This window comes from Astatotilapia calliptera, chromosome 7 (assembly GCF_900246225.1).
Source record: "Astatotilapia calliptera chromosome 7, fAstCal1.2, whole genome shotgun sequence".
Taxonomy (NCBI): Eukaryota; Metazoa; Chordata; class Actinopteri; order Cichliformes; family Cichlidae; genus Astatotilapia; species Astatotilapia calliptera.
In genome coordinates, this window is record NC_039308.1 from 34,750,256 (window position 1) to 34,773,299 (window position 23,044).

Genomic DNA, 23,044 nt, shown 5'->3' on the forward strand with positions numbered 1-23,044 from the left:
ATTAACTGTAAACAGACATCATGAGGAGGTTGAAGCTGACATGCAGACAGCACTTTACAGAGATTATCCTGCTTTAACCTGACCGAGACCATCTAATCTCTGCAGTTTTATTCTTCCTATGGATTAACATGCACTCTCCTGCTCTCTTTTGTCTTTTATCTACCATACTACAGTTTATAAACTTGCATTTGTACAACTTATTTTTTTAACATCGTGCACATTTAATCTAAAGAATACCCACTTAAAGAGGGACACAAAGTGCACCATTATACTCAGTTCAAGGTCAAATAAACCCTTTCACATATTCAAAATAAACACAGCAGGGTCTAAGGACACAAACTGAACCAAAGACTGACCTCTGTACAGTGAAATGCCAGTCAGTTTACACTCAGTATAGAAACTGTATTCACTAACTGAAGGTACACTACGTGTGCTGCACTTACTACTGTTTTGATGTAGCAAATTTTACTCAAGTAAAACACACAAACTGAAAGTAATTATTAAAAAATGCTTAGAGTACTTGTACACTTTTCTTCCATTGCATGCCATCTTAACTAAGGAGACTTAAAAAGATGTACAGTGGGGCAAAAAAGTATTTAGTCAGCCACCGATTGTGCAAGTTCCCCCACTTAAAATGATGACAGAGGTCAGTAATTTGCACCAGAGGTACACTTCAACTGTGAGAGACAGAATGTGAAAAAAAAATCCATGAATTCACATGGTAGGATTTGTAAAGAATTTATTTGTAAATCAGGGTGGAAAATAAGTATTTGGTCACCTCAAACAAGGAAAATCTCTGGCTCTCACAGACCTGTAACGTCTTTTGTAAGAAGCTTTTCTGTCCCCCACTCGTTACCTGTATGAATGGCACCTGTTTGAACTCATCATCTGTATAAAAGACACCTGTCCACAGCCTCAAACAGTCAGACTCCAAACTCCGCCATGGCCAAGACCAAAGAGCTTTCGAAGGACACCAGGAAAAGTATTGTAGACCTGCACCAGACTGGGAAGAGTGAATCTACAATAGGCAAGCAGCTTGGTGTGAAAAAATCAACTGTGGGAGCAATCATCAGAAAATGGAAGACATACAAGACCACTGATAATCTCCCTCGATCTGGGGCTCCACGCAAGATCTCATCCCGTGGGGTCAAAATGATCATGAGAACGGTGAGCAAAGATCCCAGAACCACACGGGGGACCTGGTGAATGACCTGCAGAGAGCTGGGACCAAAGTAACAAAGGTCACCATCAGTAACACACTACAACGGCAGGGAATCAAATCCCGCAGTGCCAGACGTGTTCCGCTGCTGAAGCCAGTGCATGTCCAGGCCCGTCTGAAGTTTGCCAGAGAGCACATGGATGATACAGCAGAGGATTGGGAGAATGTCATGTGGTCAGATGAAACCAAAGTAGAACTTTTTGGTATAAACTCAACTCGTTGTGTTTGGAGGAAGAAGAATACTGAGTTGCATCCCAAGAACACCATACCTACTGTGAAGCATGGGGGTGGAAACATCATGCTATGGGGCTGTTTTTCTGCCAAGGGGACAGGACGACTGATCCGTGTTAAGGACAGAATGAATGGGGCCATGTATCGTGAGATTTTGAGCCAAAACCTCCTTCCATCAGTGAGAACTTTGAAGATGAAACGAGGCTGGGTCTTCCAACATGACAATGATCCAAAACACACCGCCCGGGCAACAAAGGAGTGGCTCCGTAAGAAGCATTTGAAAGTCCTGGAGTGGCCTAGCCAGTCTCCAGACCTCAAACCCATAGAAAATCTGTGGCGGGAGTTGAAAGTCCGTGTTGCTCGGCGACAGCCCCAAAACATCACTGCTCTCGAGAAGATCTGCATGGAGGAATGGGCCAAAATAGCAGCTACTGTGTGTGCAAACCTGGTAAAGACCTATAGTAAACGTTTGACCTCTGTTATTGCCAACAAAGGTTATGTTACAAAGTATTGAGTTGTATTTTTGTTATTGACCAAATACTTATTTTCCACCCTGATTTACCAATAAATTCTTTACAAATCCTACCATGTGGATTCATGGATTTTTTTTTCACATTCTGTCTCTCACAGTTGAAGTGTACCTCTGGTGCAAATTACTGACCTCTGTCATCATTTTAGGTGGGGGAACTTGCACAATCGGTGGCTGACTAAATACTTTTTTGCCCCACTGTATATCCAAGCATCTTACTGTGACACACGGGTAAGTTTCAAGTGAGGGAGTTGCAGGATAGCCTGTGATAGTAGATCACAGTTCATCATGGATCATCTTTGTAACTGCAATCGCCACGAGAAAGATTTCATATTACAATAATATTGAAAATATAAAAATAAAAGTGCTTTAAAAGTAAATACAGGCAATATTAAAAATGTAGAGACTAGTGACTTCAACACAACGTTTGGGTGGCACGTATGTCAATAAAATAGGAATGGAAAATTTAGCTAACTTTTCAAAAACAGTCACAATAATGACCACAAATGCGTTTCAGTTAACTGTAAGAAAAAAACGTATATATATAACACTAAGCTTTACAAATGTGAGAACAGTTGCCATTATTTACTTATTCCTGGGGGCTAACTTAACAAAATAGGACATTTTGCCATTAGTTGATCATTAATTACAGGTGTGTTCACCTCTACGCCTTTGAGTGAGGAAGCGCCAAAAACTTGCAAATCATGAAAAATGAACCAAACAGTTTTCTTTCCTTCTGTCCTTCCTTTATAAAATATTAGACCTTCTTTAAAGCTGCACAGATGCACACGTGACAGCTTTTAAATAGTGGGAAAACCCATATTTTTGTTTTTAAAATTGAACTGCATCAGAACTAAGTCCACAACAAAAGCCTTTAGTTCACTGTGAATTCACTTGTAACTGACTTGACCGATCGAGTGTGAAACCAATGATATCATCAACCAGTACAGACAAGACCAAAACCTGAACAAGCACAGAGGGGGTTTCTTACACGGATGTAGACAACGGCCACATAATTACCACAAAAACCTCCAGAACAGAACCTGCAGATTAAACTGACATCATGTTGTTGAATATTGTTATTACACGGGTTGAAGACAATAACGAGCTGCTGCTGCCGTCGCCGAGTGAAGAGCAAAATATCACTATTAGCTGTGTTCAGGTGCCAAACCGCAGATACTGTTATCTGTCAGCATCATCTCTCTTTCTCACACACACACACACACTTGGAGTGATAAGCTCCTGGTGAAGCTCTGACTTTACGTTTTCACAGGTGTACAGCAGCAGTCCCCAGAGGGAGTGTCTGCCTCTCTCTTTGTCTGTGACACACAATTCATCATGTTCAAGTCATTTAGATTTAGTGACTTACAATCCTCCAAAACAAGGCTGACAAATTACAGGCTAAAGTTAAAGATGGAGTTAAAATTGTTTTTTTCTTTTCTTTCTTTCGTGAATTAAAGATATTGTTAGACTTGCTTCTTCTTGGTTCAACGCCAGTGCAGGTGTAATGCTGCCGCCCACAGACCACCATTCAACCAGATCAAAGATCAAACAAGTAAAAGTTGCACAAAATTTAGACAAGGAATCCACCAACTGAAAAAATGATGTGAAAGTGAGATAAAAAAAATCAATCCGGATATGAAGTCTGCCACGAGTCTGCTCAGAAGTCATGGGGAAAAAGGGGGGACTTTAGAAATCATCTGAGAATTTAGTTTTAAAGTAATTCAGCCATCACCATCTGCATAGTTGGTGCAGCTTTAGCACTATGGCCTCACAGCGAGGTCTTCCCAGTTAGCCGTGGGAGCAGAAGTGAGATGGATAGTAAAACTAGAAAAGTGCTGTGAAAATGTCAGTGCATTTCCAGCCATAGTAGGACAACCAGATCCACTGAATGTGGCGCAAAAGGTATTTCTGTTGCTTTTCTTAACATCATATATTTTCATTTTAAACTGTTGTTAACGTCTACTACAGTTGCTACGTTGTGTAGTGATCATTTGGGTTTCTGTGGGGATTCATCTGCTCCGTAACCAGTTTCTGTGAGTGGCACTCCTCTTTTCTAGATCAAAACTCTAAGAATCACGTTCCGCCAGTTTCACCCAGACCTGTGTAGTTTGTGCCTTCGGTGTGACTTTTATTTTTTAAAGCCTTTTGAAAAAAACTGAAAAAAGGCCGACTTAAAAAAATAAAACAAAATTTGGACTTTTCTAAACTACAGCCAATCAAAATGTGGGACACTGTTTCAATATGTGGGGATAGAAATGCTGACAAGTCCTACAAATCTTCTCCAAAAGAAAGTGTAAAGTTCTTCTAGTGCTGACCTGTCCACCCCATTGTTTCCCTTTCCTTCAACCTTTGTCTCCCTCCATTCATATTTTTCTCTCTTACATGCTTTCTTTCATTGCCTGGTTCTCCATTCATGTCACTCTGCATGCTTCCCTGTAACTTTCTGCATCAACACTGGCCTCTCTCTATTTCACTCTGTCGTTCGAGCTCTCTCTGTATCTCTTGCTGCCTGTCTTCCTTTCATCTCTCGCCATCTGCCTTCCTCCATCTCCATTTTCCTCCCTCTCTCTAACTCTTTTCTTGTCTCACCCCCTCTCTCTCTCTCGCTCGCTCCCGCCCCTCCCGCTCGTCTCACTAAAAACTTGGCAGTGATTCCCGTCGCGTTTTTTTTCCTCTTCCTCTCCCGTTCTCTCTCTCTCTCTCTCTCCACTATTCGTTTGGGGGATTGCGAATGAATGCGATCCAATCTAGACCTCGGCTAAGAGACATGAATTTTCATTAATTACAACCTTGTCAGCAAAAGCATTATGGGAGCTGAATATGAAAATGCTAATGAGGAGAGCTCATTTGCATATTTTTCTTTGTTGGAATGTCATTAATTATTACGTTTTATGATGATGAATGCAGCTGTCGATGGTTGGCCCTCCATGCCTAATTAGCTATCAGAAAATCCTCCGATCAAAAAAATGGATAGGGATCCCAAACTTTACTTTTCATTTTGCCCCTTTTTCCCTTCTTCTCCATGTCACTCCATCCCTGTTTTTCACTAACTGCTTTTATTATCTCTTACACTTCCTTTCATGAATGCCATTGTATTCCCTCATTCTCCCTGCTTCAAAACCAGTCTTTTCTTTTGGCTTCATTTGCTCTTACTTTTATGTCTTTCTTGTTCCTCAACCACATTAACCTTTATCTCCACGTCGTTCATTTTTTCCAGTCGCTTTGTATTTGTTAACGAGGGAGGTCAGTTTTTCAGATGTCATTTTGCTTGCCTTCACCTAGAACAGCTCAAAACTTCTTTTTTTTTTCTAATCGTGAGAGTGTTTGATTCCTGGCTCTTTTCGATCTAGTCCTTTAATTGTTGACCTTTGACCTCTACCCTGCTATTATACTGAATTTCTTTAGCTCTAGTCCGTTAGGGGTAGCTTCCAAACCTAAACCCTCTACCTTTACTCTAGCCACTATACCTTTATCCCCTAAAGAAAAAGATAACCTTCATTATAATTTGCTCTATTTTCTTTTCAGATCTAGCCCAATTCATTCAGTGTTTTACCTTTGTTCATGTCTCCCTTACTGTTTAGCTTCAGTCCAGACACATGCAGTACATAAGTGCCTTAGTCATTTTACTGTATTAGTTTTATATCTGCAAAGGTTTCATGACAGTTTTGAGTGCTTGAAAAGAAAGAATCAGGACATCTATGTGGTTCATGAAGATGTTTCATCTCTTATCCATGGGGCTTCTTCAGTTCAAAACTGAATCTGAAGGCCAGTGTCCTTCAGTTCAAGACTGAAGAAGCATCTTGGATGAGACATGAGACTTGGATGAGAACTGTCTTTACGAACCAAAAAGGAGTAGTGCTACATTTATCTAACTATAATAATGTGACCTGATCTCCTGTCGCCCCATATACTTATTCTCTGGTTCCTTTTCCCCTTTTTTCTTTCAGATCCTTTAACCTAACATGATATTGACCCACCATCTGGGGGCAATGGTGGCTATAGCTCAGGAGACGGAACAGGTTGCCCATTAATCAGAAGGTCAGTGGTTTGATCCCTGGCTCTCCCAGTTTGCATGCCCAAGTGTCCTTTTCCAAGATATAGAACAGTAATTGCCCTTGATGCATTCATCAATGTGTGTGTATGATAAATATCTGTGCACTGTATCGATGTGTGTGCTGTGTGAATGTGGCTAGTCATGTAACAATGATTTCAGTGGTCAGGAAGGCTAGAAAAGCTCTACATTATATCAAGTCCAGTTACCATTCCTTGTGGGTTACACCCATTTAAACTATTTTACTCAGCTGATCACTCAGCTGTAGCACCTTGTCCTTGTAGAATTAATTAGCTCAAATTTTTAGCTTCAGGTGTACCTTGTGTTTGATCTGCAAACTCATTCCTCATTCTGTAGTTCTAAGAGTGAAACTTGCTACTTTTAATTAAAAGCATGCAAGTCTGTGATGCACTAATCAACTTGAGCAAGTGTTAACCAAGTGCTAACTAGTAGGATTCTATCAACTTTTGATGAAAACTTGCAGCTAATGAGATGTATTAACAGTGAAACAGCTGATGTGATTATCTCTTTATTATCTATCTGGTGTGAACTGTGAGGATCAGTTTCTGATGAGAAATAACTGCCTTTGTTCAGGTCTGTCTTAAATAACCAAGTTCAATACATGGAGAATCAGCAGTCCACAGGCTGGTGACTTCCAATATGGCGGGCAGAAGGTGCGTCATCTCACCTGAAGACCCTGTGCTAATGTCCACGTCTCTCCTCACCTCTCTCTTTCTGTTGTTCCCTCCATCGCTCACTCTTTTGTCTAAAAACAGTAACACTGAAGACTTAACAAATCCCCCCCTCCAAAAAGCCACTAACGAACCCCCCCCCCCCCCCCCCCCTTTTTCCTGGCTTAATGAATGCCAGGCTTAATTAGAGCACCATGATGTCAGAGACATTAATTATCAGTTGGCTTCGTTTCAGAAAACACACACTGTCTCTTTTTCTGTCTCTCTCCCTGTCTGTCTCCGTCTTCGTTTTTCTCAGCATCTGTTTTTCTCTTTATTTCTGTTTTCCATTTTTAAACTGAGATTTCTCGACTCTAATCTTTAACCAACACTTGTTCGTTTAATGGAAGCGAATCCGCATGAATTCATTTCTGATTTACACCATTTTATAGTGCAGGTCTAAATCTCACACGCATGTCCGATTTGTGCATTCATGTTACGGAGCTCCATCTTTGGTGGTCTGGCATACATGATGATGTTAGTGATACGGAAGGACAGCTTACGAAGGTCATCGGGTGAAGTGTCCAGTGCACATAGACATACAGGTGTAATTTAAGGAAGATTTAAGGTTGAAAAAGGCTGAAAACCCAATACCTGACATATTTTTCTTGCAACCTGATTCCACATCAATATAACTACTTACATTCATTTCACCTCTTGTCTCCACAGATGAGCTACATTAGGCTAAAGACTTAGTAGCCTAAAGAAGTAGACTTTTTTTAATGACTGGGCCTTTTGATATTAACCCTTTAAGACCTACCATAGAACCAAGTCCGCCAGAGCTTATATTATATTTTTACATGCTGTGGAGCCATTTTTGGGAGCATTTCAAGTTGCTATACATCAATACAACCATTATAGCCCAGATTTTAATAATATGTCTGCATTAAGTGCATAGTAATTACATAAATTGCAAAAAAGTGCAATAAACTACAAAAAAATTGAAAATCGTTTTTGCTTTTTTAACATATATTTCTACTTAGAGAAATTTAAGAGGCTTATCTCTCAAAACTGTAAATACAAAAAAGTTGCACAAAATAGTTTCCCACCACAGGAAATTTATTTTTGGAAATACACCAATTTTTATATACTGCAGGAAAAACGAAAATAAGTATTATAATGCAAATTTGCAAAAAAGCAGCATCTGCAAATTCAAATTCAAATTCAAATTTTGCATCAAAATAAACTATTTCCAGCAGTGCAATATGAGTCCTAAGCATCCCAGAAACGACACAGAAAGTCATAAAGTCAAAGATAACTTTTAAAAACACCAGTATAGGCTCATAAGGCCCTGATGGTAAAAAAAAAACTACATTTCCGCGTTCCGGTTTCGGGCAGGTAATGGCGGACATGCAAAAGTTATTCCAACGTCTATTCCAACGTAGGAAGTGTTACGAACAGCTGATCGGATCGGCAAAGCGTGTTTCTGGAATATTATGGTTTTGTTGCTGCAAGTGCTTTTTATGCAGTTTTTGCAAAGCTATATGTGGAAGGAAACTGACTTAGGACAAGGTGATGGCATAAGATGTAAGTACAACTCCTCCGGTTTCATATGTAAAGAAATTTATTGCGCTAGCTTACGTGGTTGCAGTGCTACCGGGATTTCAAAATAGTTACGCAAAACAGAGCGTGCCCGCTCCGACCGGCTTTAAAGGGTTAAACATTCATTAAACATTCACCAGTATTTTATGTAAAAAAAATTAAAAAAATTAAAATGAAAGTGCCAATTTAAATATTGTGTGAAAGTCCGACTGTCGTATCCCCCCATCCGCTTTTCATTTTAGACTTCATTGGTGACACATAGTGCTAAAAATACCTTGTCGACGTGTTACTTTTATCCATCTATGCTAGAAGTTCGATTTCCTCTTTCCTCGCAACTTTTCTTTCCTGTGCAGGTGTTTCAGGTACTTGCTGGTCAGAGACTTCCTGCTCTCTTGCTTCCCTGCCTCTTTAAGTTACAAACATGAACACACATCCCCGTTCTAATGCATATCGTACAATACTGACTCTCCACATGCTTTAGTTTTGTGCTTTATTATGTAGTAGTTAACTGAGTTGGTTTAAATTACTTTGCTGTATTCATTTTTTTCTATGTTGTTTCAGGCTCTGATGGGCATTTCCTTTATTTTAATGGCTTTTTGCTCAGCTGATCACAGCACATGTAGCTTCATCAGCTCCTCTTTGTACTTCAGACTTTCTTCTGATGTTCTCTCCATGTGAAAGTTCTGACTAGTAAGTAAGCTTGTGAGTAAACTGTAATCACAACCAAAAGAGTGTGTGAGAACACTATAACACTTTATACACTCAAAGATTTTTAAAACACATAGCTCGCTCACATTCAGTTTATTATGGTGACCACTTATACTGACGTATTATGGTAACTTAGCATTAGTCTTTGTTAATTTGTATTCAATAGCCTATTCTTAGTAGGCATACATTTAGGCCCTATTAAACACCCCAATACTATAATTAAATTTTAAAAAGTTATTCTAAAAGTTAAAAGAAAAATGAAAAATAAAGTTGTTATAAAGCATACTTTAAGACAACTCTCACCAATTGTGTATAATACACATTATTCGTGATACCGAAGATTCAGACTCTAAAAAATATGGACATTTTCCTTTAAGGCTTGCAGTGTGCATGCAGCCCCTCGGATGATAAAATACAGTTCATCTTTGGCCTCTGGGAACCACAGTTATAACTGAAGTGCTCTCTCTCGCTCACTCTCACTCTCACTCACACTCACAATAAACATACTGTTTAATGCTGCACATCTCTATCTCCCTCTCTCACCTCTCACACACAAACAAGCACTCTCCCTGAGCCACACACACACACACACACACTGTAGCGTGGCTGGCCAGATGGGACTCTTCCACATGACCAAGCCGATCAATCAACACTGAAGGGCCCAGGTGCTACTACGCACCATTTCACAGTCTGTCACACACACACACACACACACACACACACACACACACACACACACACACACACACACACACACGAGTTGTACGCACACATAGCAGTAGAGACATGCAGAGATAAAGGACACACAAAATCCACGCACACTGAAAGGCAGGAGAAATCGCATACACACACACACACACACACACACACACACACACACACACACACACACACACACACACACACACACACACAGTGGAACATGAGTGACCTGAGCTTGGTCTCTTGGGGCCTCATCTGGATGGATGACAGAAGATGGAGAAGACAGACAAATGCATGGATGGACAGACAGATAAATACACGGACACAGATAGATTGAAAACTTGATGGGTCAAGATAAGGTTTTACATAATAACAAACATAATATGAAGAATTTTTCTCAACGATCCTTTCGTGTGTTCAGTATTCAGTATATGCTTTCCATAATGTGTCGAGACAGCAAACAAATGGTTACATAAAGTTACAATAAACCAGTTTAATAAATCAACAGAAATGAGTAATTTCTTATAACCCCCACCTGCCTGAAATTTAAGGGTTTAAGATTAGTTGCTGACCTGTAAAAGCTATGACAGAGGAATCAGTTGATGTTTCTACGGCTCCATGTAGCGAGGAGTTCAAGGTGGATGGATTGGTCGTAGCATCAGAACAATATGGTCAAAGCATCAGAACAATATTAACACTTGTGTGTGTCAATATCTGCCAATGCAAACAACTTATTGTGTTGTTTACACTGAAGGACTTGTTAGGTAAAAATAATAAAGACACTTTTGTGACTATACTTTTTTATGACTTTTATTATAAGTTTAATGTAACTGTCATGCTCCTGGGTGGTCGGTGGTTCTTCCCTTGTTCATCTTTCTCTGTTCCCTTTTCAATTTTCTTTGCAGTTTTGTATTTATAGTTTGTTTTTCCTTCTGTGGATTTTGCACTTTTGAACTTTAGTTTCTGTTTATTAAGGTTGCCTGAAGTCCCACTCTATGCAGCACCAACTTATGAAAGGCACCACTCGTGGTGCGGATGAGGTGGTAGCAAGTTTTGTATTTACTTACTTTGGCCTGCCTTTTTCACCACCATGAGATCAAAATGCTAATTTGCCCAATACTATAGCTGATGCTTAACATGGGAGTCTGCTGGCATTCCCAAAGACGTATGTTACACCTTTATACTTGCTTAGCATTACCAGGTTAGCTCTGTTAGCACATTATCTGTCTCATTTAGCTCAAAGCTCCTCAGTACAGCCCTGCAGAGGGATCAGCTTTGTAGAGTCATTGCTGCTGGTTGAAGATATTCTAAAGATGCCTTACACGATAGTTTTGATCATGAAAATACGAATTTTACAACACTGGTGATGGGATTACTTTCGTTTTTGCACGCCATCAACCTCCAAATCAACATTTTCAACCACATAAATTTAGATTACTCTTGCAGCACGAAAAGTAACAGCCATAGAGGTCATATTATGGTGTTTATCACATTTGCTGTGATGTTTGGTTGCAACATGCAGTTTTTCGTGGGGACATGCTGACAAACTTATTGAACCACACAAATATGGCACAAATATGTCCCTAATACCAGGTACTCACAGTCTTTGTCTTTGTGAAATGAGTAAATTTTGGCAACAAATGAAGGTAGACATTAAGAGCTTAATTGCCAAGCTCGGCCACCACCTGCCTGTAAAATGTAATAGTATGGACGTAGCAGTAATCGTACAGTGGGACTACCTTCTTTTCAAAATGTGACATTTAACTCTGACAGTTTTTTCAAAATATATACTCAACACAACCCCCTCACATGATCAGGAACCCTGAAGTGCTGAACCGTTCCTTTCAGAGTGTACATTTCACATTTTCCCCTCTCCACCCTCTCGCCTTGACGAGACCTATTATTACAATGTCAGATCTAATTACACAGACAATTTACATGTGATACACAGCCCCTTCAAAACAATAATATACTAAATACTCTGCAGTGGCTTACAGTGTGCGTCCGTGTTAATGCATTGAAGTCAGCGCAGCACTAATCAATTTATGATATCCTTTCAAAATACTCAAAGAATGAGACAGTGGATGCTCAGTTTCAATCAGTAGAGACAACAGAAAGAAAGTGATTGAGGGCAGAGCGGGAAACGAAGAATGCTACAAGAAAAATTGCCTCAATATTTCAGGGTAATGTGCAGCGAAAGTGAAGATTACCCATTTCTTATTAATCTTTCATCATCTTCTTCCCTCTGCCACTGAAGTCTTAGGTGCTTCTCAGAACCACATGATTAAAAAGTTTTCATATTTGTCTTACTGGTCAGGGACGGTGTGGAAAATCACGTCCCACTTTATCATGAAAATCATGGTTTTTGTGATAAAAAAACAAAACAACACGCTTCATAAAGCAAAACGCATGGTTTAGGGCAAAATCTTTAGTCTGTATTTAGTCTACAGAGCTGGTGTCATCATGTGACCTTATTTACACATAGGTCAAGTGATAAGCAGCAGTTCTACAACCCCAAACAGTGTCTGAGTTTTGTGACTTCAACCATTTGCACCACTATTCCTCCTTTCCTTTTTCCCCTCATTGTAATTGTTCTTCACATCCGATCGGTATTTAACATTCTGAGCACAAAATCAAGACTAAGCACAGGGAGACTGGGGTGGAGGTGGGGGTCGGACCTTGGCACCACACCCATCTGAGGTAAAGGGGTCCCCTTGTCTACATATTTAAAAACAAAAACATAAATACATATATACATATATTTAGACAAAGAAAGGGGCAAAAAGAACAAGTCACATCAAGTGAGAAATTGAGAATGAAATAAAAGAAAACAAGAGGCCTGCCAAATTTAGACGAGAAACAGAGTGACTAAAGGAATATGAACGAGAGGAGAGAGACAGATATGTATTTCTATATAAAGTGTCCAGATGTGACCTCCTCAGAGGGGGTCCAGCCTCATGGCTCAACACTCATTAATAAGGTCACACAGAGGTGAGACAGACGGCTGACTCACTGCATTTCAACAAAAACAGCACGAGGAGGAGGAGGGAGCCAAGTTCACCAGGTTTATAAACAACTTTTTATATACAGCTTTGCTTAATGCTGCAGAATGCTGCATTTTTTAGAAGTTACAGTACAGGAAAGTGATTTGGATGCAAACCCAATCTGGGAAACAGAAGAGCAGCAAACATTTTGCTAGGTTTATCCCTTTGTCAAATTGTCTTTTTCAGTAAAATTTATTGTAATAAATAATAAGTTTAAAATTAGCATTTGCAATGCAAATGCTGATGTGCACCACTTGAGATTTTTTATCTTCTTAGGGATTTGAAGTTGCTCTTTCTCCTATCTGTGGTTTCATACCTAAAGATACCCATATGGAAAAGATATATATAAATCTTATAAAGTTTGTATCTGTCTTGTGTGAAACTTGTATGAAAAGCATATAAGTGTGAAAACAGATATAAGATCCCTTGAAAAATTATATAATGAAACTTGTATGTTTTGGATACTTACTAAAACAATATATGAAAGTAATGCGAAAGTGGCCACTTTCATGAGTAAATCATGTAAGCCTTATATGATTTACTCATGAAAGTGGCCACTTTCATGAGTAATCACATATAAGTTTTTACTATTTCTTTTCCGTATGGGTATGCCTGAAATAAGGCCAAATGCACTGATACAATATTTCAATTGGGTGTCAGTTCAATCCTGAACAGTGAGAGCTGACATACAAAGGAGGAAGTATTTTTGTTCCCCATATGTTTGCAGAAGTGAATTGACACAAGTGAAAAGCTCCAATAAGATGATGGGTTTTCTCTCTCTGTGATGTTTTACTTTGACTCTTGTTATGGTAGAGTGTTGGCTCGAGTCAACACTTGTTGGGAAGCTTTTATTGCATTTACTGTAACATAGCTTGTTGTCATCAGCTTGACTCAAAAAGAATGGATCCTAATCTCACAGTGAGGAAAACTGCTAATTAATTTAACAATGATACTGGATTGATTCTTAGTGTCAGCAGATATTGGAAAAGGTTGGATTGATCCAAAACATCTTTTATCTTCCCTGACCATGTAAGTCTTCTTTCATCTATCTGGCTGCCCCTTGCAACCAGAAACTTAGAAAAACATGAGGGTGAAGCCTCTGTGGCAACAGGTAGAGCTGTGGGATCATCTCAGTCACCCTTTAAGAGTCACACTCTAATATTGAGAACCCAGTAAGTTGACTCTGTGGATTTTGCGTTTTCAGTGGAAAAATCAATTTCTAATTGATTCAAGTGACTTGTTCAGTCTCAGCTGACTTTCTCCAACCTTATAAACAGAACATTTGCGTTATGACCAAAGCTAGTTACCACTAAGTAATACTGGGCTGTGAGTTCAGTTTTATGATTGGTAGTATGCAAACTGTCATGGCCACTGATCAATACGTACCATTACCACAGAGAGCCGAGGAAAGGCTGCAACGACAGTACTGTAAGATGATGAAAAGTGTACTCTAAGCCCCCAAACTGGGGCATCACACCTCTATGATGTCATACAGATCAAATAATAGAAAAAAAACCTGTCTGGAACTTGGAACTGAGCATTTCAAGTAGTCTGAAGTCTTTCACAGGACTCACAGGACTAATAATGGAATTTGGAAATGTGTAATGTGGATATTCACTTTTGTAAAAGTATGTGACAGAAGTATATGACTGAAAATAACTAATACATCCACTTTAATGAATTATTACTGTTCTGACAAAGGCTAATATGACAGACAAGATTATCCTCTTCAACATGATTAGGCACTGAACTTTGAGTAATTTCAGAGATGATCATACACAACAAACTCTTTTGCTTTACCCCCAAAACTGCAAACGTGACCAGAGGAATTATTGGAGAACATATCCATACATGACAGCATAAAAGCAGGAAAAGTGAAAATTAAGCTACATCAGATTGTTTGTTTCTAAAAGAACAGAATGTGCTTACAAGCTGAAACCACTGAGATCCTCATTTACTATGTAGGTGACAGTTACAGTGCGTCGGTCTGTGTGTGTGTGTGTGTGTGTGTGTGTGTGTGTGTGTGTGTGTGTGTGTGTGTGTGTGTGTGTGTGTGTGTGTGTGTGTGTGTGTGCATTTTGGGAAGGGGGGGTTGGTTGGTTGGTGCACCTGCTCTGCCACAGCAGCTACACACAGGTATTCAGACGGGCGCATATTTTGTGTTACCACATACACACACTTACATGCATGAAACTGAGAATCGCTCACACAATACCTCAAAGTTCCACACACACAGTTTAAAAACACACATTCACACATATATTAATACACACACACTCACACACTACACATTAAAACATTCAGACAAGTGCAAGGTTACATTCAATCACACACACATCTACACATACATATAAAGATAAAAGCAGTATCACACACTCAGGTACAGACCTAACAGTATGACAAGGTGAACTTGAACATACACATCAAAACGCACACAAGTACAAGCACGCAGTCATTCGATCGCACAAAGAACACAGCAACGTTCAGACCTCTGAGTTTAACCACATTAAAGCACACACACACACACACACACACACACACACACACACACACACACACACACACACACACACACACACACACACACACAAAAGCTGACATCACACACTGAGATACTGACAGGGTAAACCTGCCAACTCACACACACCATCGAAACACACACAACCGCAAACCTACAAAAACACACAGTTACATAAAAAAAACAACATCACAAATTCACACACACAATAGGCATAAAACCACACACGTTAAAATTTGTGCACATATGTAAGTAAAGGTCCACATTTACACACACACACCATCTTATTCTGATTGCTAGATCACTCTGTTCGTGTGCACGCGCGCGCGTGTGTGTGTGTGTGTGTGTGTGTGGTAGCAGATTAATCTAGCAGGGTCGCTGAGATGACACTAATCCCTTCGCTGATTATCTAGAGCATAACATCACTCTAATCTGTTGGGGGGGGGTTAAGAAAGACAGACAAGGTTAGAGAGGGAGAGAAGTGCGGTGGGGGGGGGGGGGGGGGGTGGAGGGTCAACATGTTCAGGTTTGGTTCATTAAACTCTGAAGTGTTTCTTTCTTCTTTAGAGTCTTGAACCTGAAGGTGACCTAAATGGGCTGCAGTCGCTCACCATTGAAGCTCACAATCATGTTTATGGTATAAATGAAATATCTAGGGGTTGTTTTGCTGGTGCAAAGCTGCGCCATAAATTGCCTTGTTGTGAATCGTGTGACGTTTGATCATGAGCACTTTTTTGCTGTGAATGAACTTCGCTCAAACAAACTGTAGTGTGATGGACACTACACCCTGGCGACATGTGCACAACCAAATGGAGGCAATGCGAAGCTCTGTCACTACTTTTAAGATTCTTTTAAATTTATATGTTTAGCAGCTAACTGATTACACAGGGTACATTTGGGTTGATCAGTTACATCTTTAAGATGCTTTTTTTCAAATTTCTAATTACAACATGGCTCTTTTTCCTCTATTGATTGAACTGAATACTAGATGACAGTTTATTATACTTATAGTAGCTTTCAAACAGTACAATTGATTGTTTAAACTCATCTAGGCTTTGTCAGGTTTATGTTAAATGAGCAGCAGAAAGCATTTTCATATATGGCACAATAACCGCTACCTTCCAACCAGTTGATGAGAACATTCTCAATGCGGCTAGTAAATGCTGTAAAACAAGCAAAGCAAAATATCACCCGCCATAGCAGCTGCAAAGCAACAACAGATTGACCTAAAAAGCCTCAACAACCCCCTAACCATACCAAAGCAAGCAGTTAGTAACTGTCTAGCAACAGCCAAGCAACCACAAGCCAACTAAACAGAAACACCTTGGCCCCAATCCATCGTAAAGATACATTTGCAGATGTTCCTGAGAACTGGTTACCAGATTGTTGAGCTTCTCCTCTAATTCATCCTGTTTTTTGTCTTCTCATGATGCTAAAACATTGATTTTAAGACATCCAAACATGAGTCTTATCCCTCAGTCATTATTGACTCACATCCATAGGTGAGGGTAAAGATCAACCAGTAATTCGACACAGGCTCATCTCTGAAGGCAAGAGATCGATACAGCATTCGTATCAGTGCCAACGTTTCACTGATCTACTTGTCAATTTCCTGCTCCTTCATTTTCCAGTGTTAATATGACCCAAGGTTTGTGAACTCCTGCCCAACCCAGAGCAGGAAATCCACGTTTTCCAATCAGAACCGTGGCCTCAGAGTTGGAGTTGCTAATTCTCATCCAGGCTGAGAAACAGCATCATTGATATCTTAGTATTGGTACTGAAGACTGCAATATCCATCAAGACACACACACAGAGAAAAGCTAACACAAACATCAAACACAATCAAATTTTACAAGACCAGTTGACTGAGAAATGGTTCTGTTAAAGGTAGAAAGCAAAGAGGGAGTTTTCTAGAAAACTCTTAGCAATGATAGAACTGTGTGTGCTCCATATCCCCTGCTGTCTCGGTCTCTTAGCATTATCATTATCAAAGTAAATTGCAGCTCCTGTGCGCCCGATGAAATACAATATTTCCATTTCTGACTCTGCATTGTCTGCTCGCTCTCTGCGTCTGCAGATACATAAAATAATCACAACACTGTCACAACACATCGCACTCACAATGGATCATTCCAACATGAGGCCCACGACTCTCAAGTTTTACATTTCGTTTGCCTTGTTGGTGCATTCGACACCCAGGTTCGGATAATTCTATAAGATAATAAAAATGTTTTTTTACACTTTTGCTTCAGCTGATTTAATTAATAACCTCCCCTTTGTGAACTTTGCTTTTAAACACTTGTGCGTGCATATATTAAAACTTTAACACGAGTCCTCGAGAGGCTTAGGCAAGTTTAAACTCCACCTAATGACATGAACAAAATTAATAAAATGTTTGTCATCATTTTTAATTAACCACCACTCACGCATCTGTCTAAAATCCATTAACCACTTGAAACCAGACTTCCATGCCCTCTAAAATTATAACATTTATAAATCGGTTAAAAAAATATCAAAAGGGGCTCTTTTTTTTTCTTTTACAAGTTTAATTTCAGCACTTTAGTTCCACTGCGATGTTTAAACAATAGGTTCAGGGAAGATCTTTTCCTGTTTTTTATATGATTGTACCCTTGTGCACAATGTCAGACTCATGAAAATATAGATGTCCCAGTTTAGTGTGAAAGAACTTAACTGAGCTAACAAAGCTCTAGGCTCAACACTAGTCACCGTTGAGTACAAGCCAAGCCTTACTGCAGAACATCAAGCTGGACCTCACTAATGCTTTTGTGGGTAAACGGGAGCAAATTCTGACATGATGCAGAAACCATGAAATTCAACGTGTGGAGGCTGCTAGAGCACCACATTACTGCCACCTGTTTTGGGCACATATGGCCATTAAAGTAATCAACACACTTTTGTTGGTTAAGTGTCCTTATACCTTTGCTCATAAAATGTGAAAACAGGTATGGTCAGTCCCATAAATTCCCATTTTAAAATGCTCAACTTTACAGTATAAATAAATGACCATCTATCCATTTTCTTCCAATTATCCAGTTCAGGGTCACCGTGGGGCCTGGAGCTTATGCCACCCATCACTTGGCAAGTGGCAGGGTACACCCTAGACAGGTTGCCAGTTTATCGCAGGACGAATACTTAAGTCACTTTTCTACTAGTACCTACTTGACTCATTTTGACTCAACTCCTCTCAGGTTTAAGGGACTTCCATTAAGTGGCAGTACCTGGTACCCGGTACTTGTTTAGGACCTAGTCAGCCAGATTTCCAACTGAGCTAGGGAGTGACATCATTTGATGAGTCATATGAGCAACTCTTCCACAAGAATCAGACCTGGCTTTTTTAAAAATCGAGGTGCATATAAATTATGTCATTGGACTCTCAGGTGGCGTTGCAAGAGCAATCCCACCCACTTCATGTGGCACTTATTTAAAAAAAAGAAAAACAACCAAAACCAAGTATCAAGTCAGTTGTGGTAACCACTACACCACTGTTCCACCTTACAGATTAACAGCTTGCTCCAAATAAGTTTTAGTGTCACCAGCCAATTTACCCCCTTCTTAAGAAATGTGGTCAGAGTTTTTGTTGTGCAGCATTTTAGTGTAATTGTCTGACAAATATTTGGTTTGTTATTGGTTAACTGCAGTAAGAGACCAGAGGTGAGTGTACTTGTTTTGATAAGTGAAATTCTAGTATTTGATTTCTATGTACCCTGCTAATCAAGCTTACTGATCTACCTAAGCTAATCTCACCCTTCTTGTCTAAATATTGTCACAGCTCCAAAATGCACAAACCAATTTGAGACATCATGGTAGCTATGCCCATCTTTTATGTGTAGCCAAAGAAATATAGGAGAAAAATGCACAAACAGCACTTTTTTTTTTTAACTCTGTCACTTCGAGTGGAGGGTTTAAGATTCAGTGCATCACAAGTGTGAGCTCACTCAAAGCTAATGAGAAGAAGCACAAGAGACAGAGTGGCAGAAAAAGGCAGGTAGAGTCAGATAGCTGAGAGCTAACATCTTCCATTTTTGATGCATCCAGTCAAAGGTAATTAAGCTCTGTTTAGTGTGTGTGTGCATGTGTGTGTGTAAGTACATCTGCACGTGTGTGTTTCAGTGATTATATGCCTGTGTGACTGTGTGAGAGGAAGAGAGAGAGAGGGAGAGAGGCAGATTATCTGTGTCAGTGGCCATTTGCTCACAACTGGCGCCACATCGAAGAGAGCCAGAGGCAGAGAGCATCATGGGTAAATGAGCACACACTGCCTGGCGTTTTTCCACACAGCGGGCCAAGAGAGGAAAGAGAGAGAGAAATTGCATGCCAGATGACCTGTCTCCTCCAGTGTACGCTAGTGTTTCACTAATTCTCCGCAGGCACACGCGCACACAGTCAGGACCCGACAAAGCTGTGAATCTAAAGCTGATGGCTAGAAAAAAATGAATTGCAAAAATAAATGAATAAAAACAAATGCATGTACCCATGCACACACATTTAGCTTGCACCATACCTGTTACCCTGGAGTTGGTGTACGGAGGTGAAAGGCTGTCATGTGACGTCATGTACTGAGACCCATCGGCATAACTCTGAGGAGGGAGACAGGACATCTAGTTAGCAATGCAAACAGCATCATCTGTAGCATTACAAGTAGAAATAGTAGTCCTTGAAGTTGTAGAGACAACACTGGATGACTGACACTTTTACATTTTCCAGTGTACATGGTGTATACAGCAGTGTATAGTTCAAAATGTTTGGAAATATGTATGAAAACTAAATGTGAAGCTGTAAGTTTAACAACGTGTGATGGAGCTGCTTGTAGGCAGGTTATCTGTCTAAGTTTGACCACAGCAAGCGTAGAAATTAGCACTCTTAGCAGGAACATGACATGCTCCGTTTCCATAAATGTTGAATACTTGACGAAAAACACAACAGCAATGACAGGAAGCAAAGCTAAAGACGTGTAACACAGGTCTCCTGCCAAATCTAAACACAGGAAGTAGAAATTTGTGCAAACTGGTAGTAGTGAAGACAGGCTGAAGACAATTACAGGCTGAATCTGCTGCTGAGATGCTCTTGATGGAACTTCATAAAAAGCTTCAGCCTCTTCTGTACCTATCTGTATATTGATATTCAGTATATTTACTTCTTGGCAGATAAAATAAGTAGCTGGTAAAATGGTGGAAAGAGTTAAAAGAAAAAATACTGGATTTCTTCAGATGGTGACACAGGACAAACGGTTATCATAAAATCTATGATAAACAATTATTAAATGTGAATGTAATGTAATGAATGTAATATTCACAGCTTGGTACTGTTTCTATGCCCTGCTGCTATTGTACAACAGTTTAGTTCATCTCTGAGGTCAAAGTCATCAGTGATGATGAACCCAACCTTAAAAGTAAAAAGTTAAAAAAAATAAGAAAATAGTTTTTGATGTGTGCAAGTTAGAATTTTTGAATTTTCTTCATTCCCCGATTGCCACGTTTAGGGAAAAAAAATACTTATTCTGATTGTACGGTGTTGCGTTTAGGATTATGGCTGTGGTCACTAACAATGACTTAGGCCTCAGATGGATAGCTCCGATCCTCTTTAGTACACATTGCCTGCTTGCCTTACTACAATATACTCTCAGTTTTAATCGAAAGCTTATAAAAACATAGAAGAATCATGTCGAAGACTGGGATATACAATAGTCCCTCGTTTATTGTGGGAGTTACGTTCTAAAAATAACCCGCAACAGGTGAATTCGGTGAAGTAGCCAACTTTACAATCATTATAGATGTTTTAAGGCTGTAAAACCCCTCATAACACACTTTATACACTTTTCTCAGACAGGCATGAACATTTTAACACTTTTCTCTCTTGCTTAAACACTCTCACAGTTCAAACCTAAGAAAAATAAGTCCAGTATTATAGAATGAAAACAAAGGCACCCGCTGTTGCCTTTTACCGTGCAAAACGTTTTGTCGATGGTTGTGTTCGTTGGGGAGAAAATTTACAAACATACAGTACAGCACTTCAGTGTCACAGTGTTAGCAATCGAAGCATGCAAAATTGCACAAAGAAAAATCTGCGAAACAGCGAGGCCGAGAAAGGTGAACCGTGTTATAGCGAGGGACCACTGTATTACTAAGTGAGCATTTGTTTGTGTAGCCAGTGTGTTGAATGTGAAAGAGAGGGGCAGGTGCAAACTAAGTGACAGGGGTTAGATTGTCGAGGCCGGACGACTGCTGCCATCAGCTGTGATGAACTGTGGTTCAAAGAGGGGCACACAATGAACCAGGGCCTGGGTGCTGAGGGATACCATAATAGACCCATTTCTGTAATATACTCACATATCTATATTATTGCTAATATATATTGTAATCTATCTATATCACTAAGCACTTCTGGATGGATGCAAACTGCATTTCGTTGTCCTGTACCTGTACATGTGCAATGACAATAAAGTTGAATTCTATTCTATTCTATTCTATTCTATTCTATGTGCACTAAGAAGTCTGATCCACCAAAGCTACAATTCACAGCTTACAGGACCTGGAGGACTCTCATAAGATGCTGTAACTCTTTAGGCTTAAGAAGAAAAATGGCGCCAGGAAGTTTGAACCCAGAGCCTTTTTAGTGTGTCGTTGCTAATATACAATTATCACTTTGGAACTAGAATGTACCTTTTTGGCTCGTTTAAACAGTCAAATACCTTAATTTGAAAATGAAAGGCACATATGTGATCAACAGTTCAAACACTGTTGTTGTTTGGTGCTTAAGATCCAAGACACTACTGTACAAGTGGCTGAGAGTTCCAGCACTTCAAGGTTTTGATGGCCATTAAAAATGTCTGTTTGAAAAACAGGAACAATTCTAAGGGGACAAAAAAAGTGAAAAGGTCCCTGCCAACAGGTTGTTTCAAGACACGTACAGTGCATTAGTCATGAAATGATGAATGTTATGAATGAAGGCAAACACATCAGCTTTAGTAATCATTATTAGCGGTTATTGTAATTTGTTACCTTGGAAGAACGACTTCCACTCGCCCATGATGCTGCACCCGTCCTCTCCTCCATATCTGTGAGACAGGGAGAGAATGATGGTTATTTTTTTAAATGACCAAAGAAAACACACAACACACAGTACTGAGAGTACAAAATTCAGTGTCCAAAAATTATGTGTTAATCAGCTAGCAAGAAGCAGATAGATGAAAAAATACTGAAAAAATGAAATAATAACAAGTTAAAAGAAACACTTTTCAGCGCTTCATTGTACATGATGTTCTAAAACACACAGTCGTTTCGTTTATACTTGACATATTAAATATCTGCAGTCCTTAGTTTTGCATTTTAATCACTCACAATATCAATCAATATCTTTCAGCACTTTTATATTACAATTGTAATGTGTCTATAATCAACCACAGCAGCGTAAATCATTATATCACCATTCCCCAAGTCATTAAACGTTATTGATTATGATTGCAGAGCCTTTAATGTGTCTCAGGAAAGTTTAATGGTCCTTTAAGCCTTCTGCGGACCACTAATATCTAACAAACTGGATTAGGAAGTTATATTTTACAAAAGCTCAGAGTGTTGACTGAGGGGTCACAGGTAACCTATGAATGGCACCAGGTTCTGTAGGGTCATGATGAATTCTTATTCCAAAGGTTGACCACATGGCACACTGCAATCATCCTCTATGGACATTGTATGTTTATTCCTATTACAGTTTTTTACAGACGCTAGGACACATTTCTCAATACTTAG

General features: G+C 39.6%; 1 protein-coding gene across 4 annotated transcripts in view; it reads right to left on the reverse strand.

Moving 5' to 3' along the window:
• The window catches only part of tcf4 (transcription factor 4), a 177,401-nt gene extending 154,993 nt beyond the window's left edge, over positions 1–22,408 (reverse strand). For 3 of the 4 annotated variants that reach the window (XM_026174486.1, XM_026174485.1, XM_026174489.1), the window contains exons 1-2: positions 22,298–22,408; positions 19,801–19,876 (exon numbers count right to left, since the gene is read on the reverse strand). In XM_026174486.1, coding sequence (XP_026030271.1) covers positions 19,801–19,876; positions 22,298–22,351 — 130 coding nt within the window. In that variant the 5' untranslated portion in view covers positions 22,352–22,408. The remainder of the gene's footprint in view (positions 1–19,800; positions 19,877–22,297) is intronic. The other variant, XM_026174488.1, reaches the window with a different exon arrangement.
• Between the last annotated feature and the right edge of the window lie 636 nt (positions 22,409–23,044).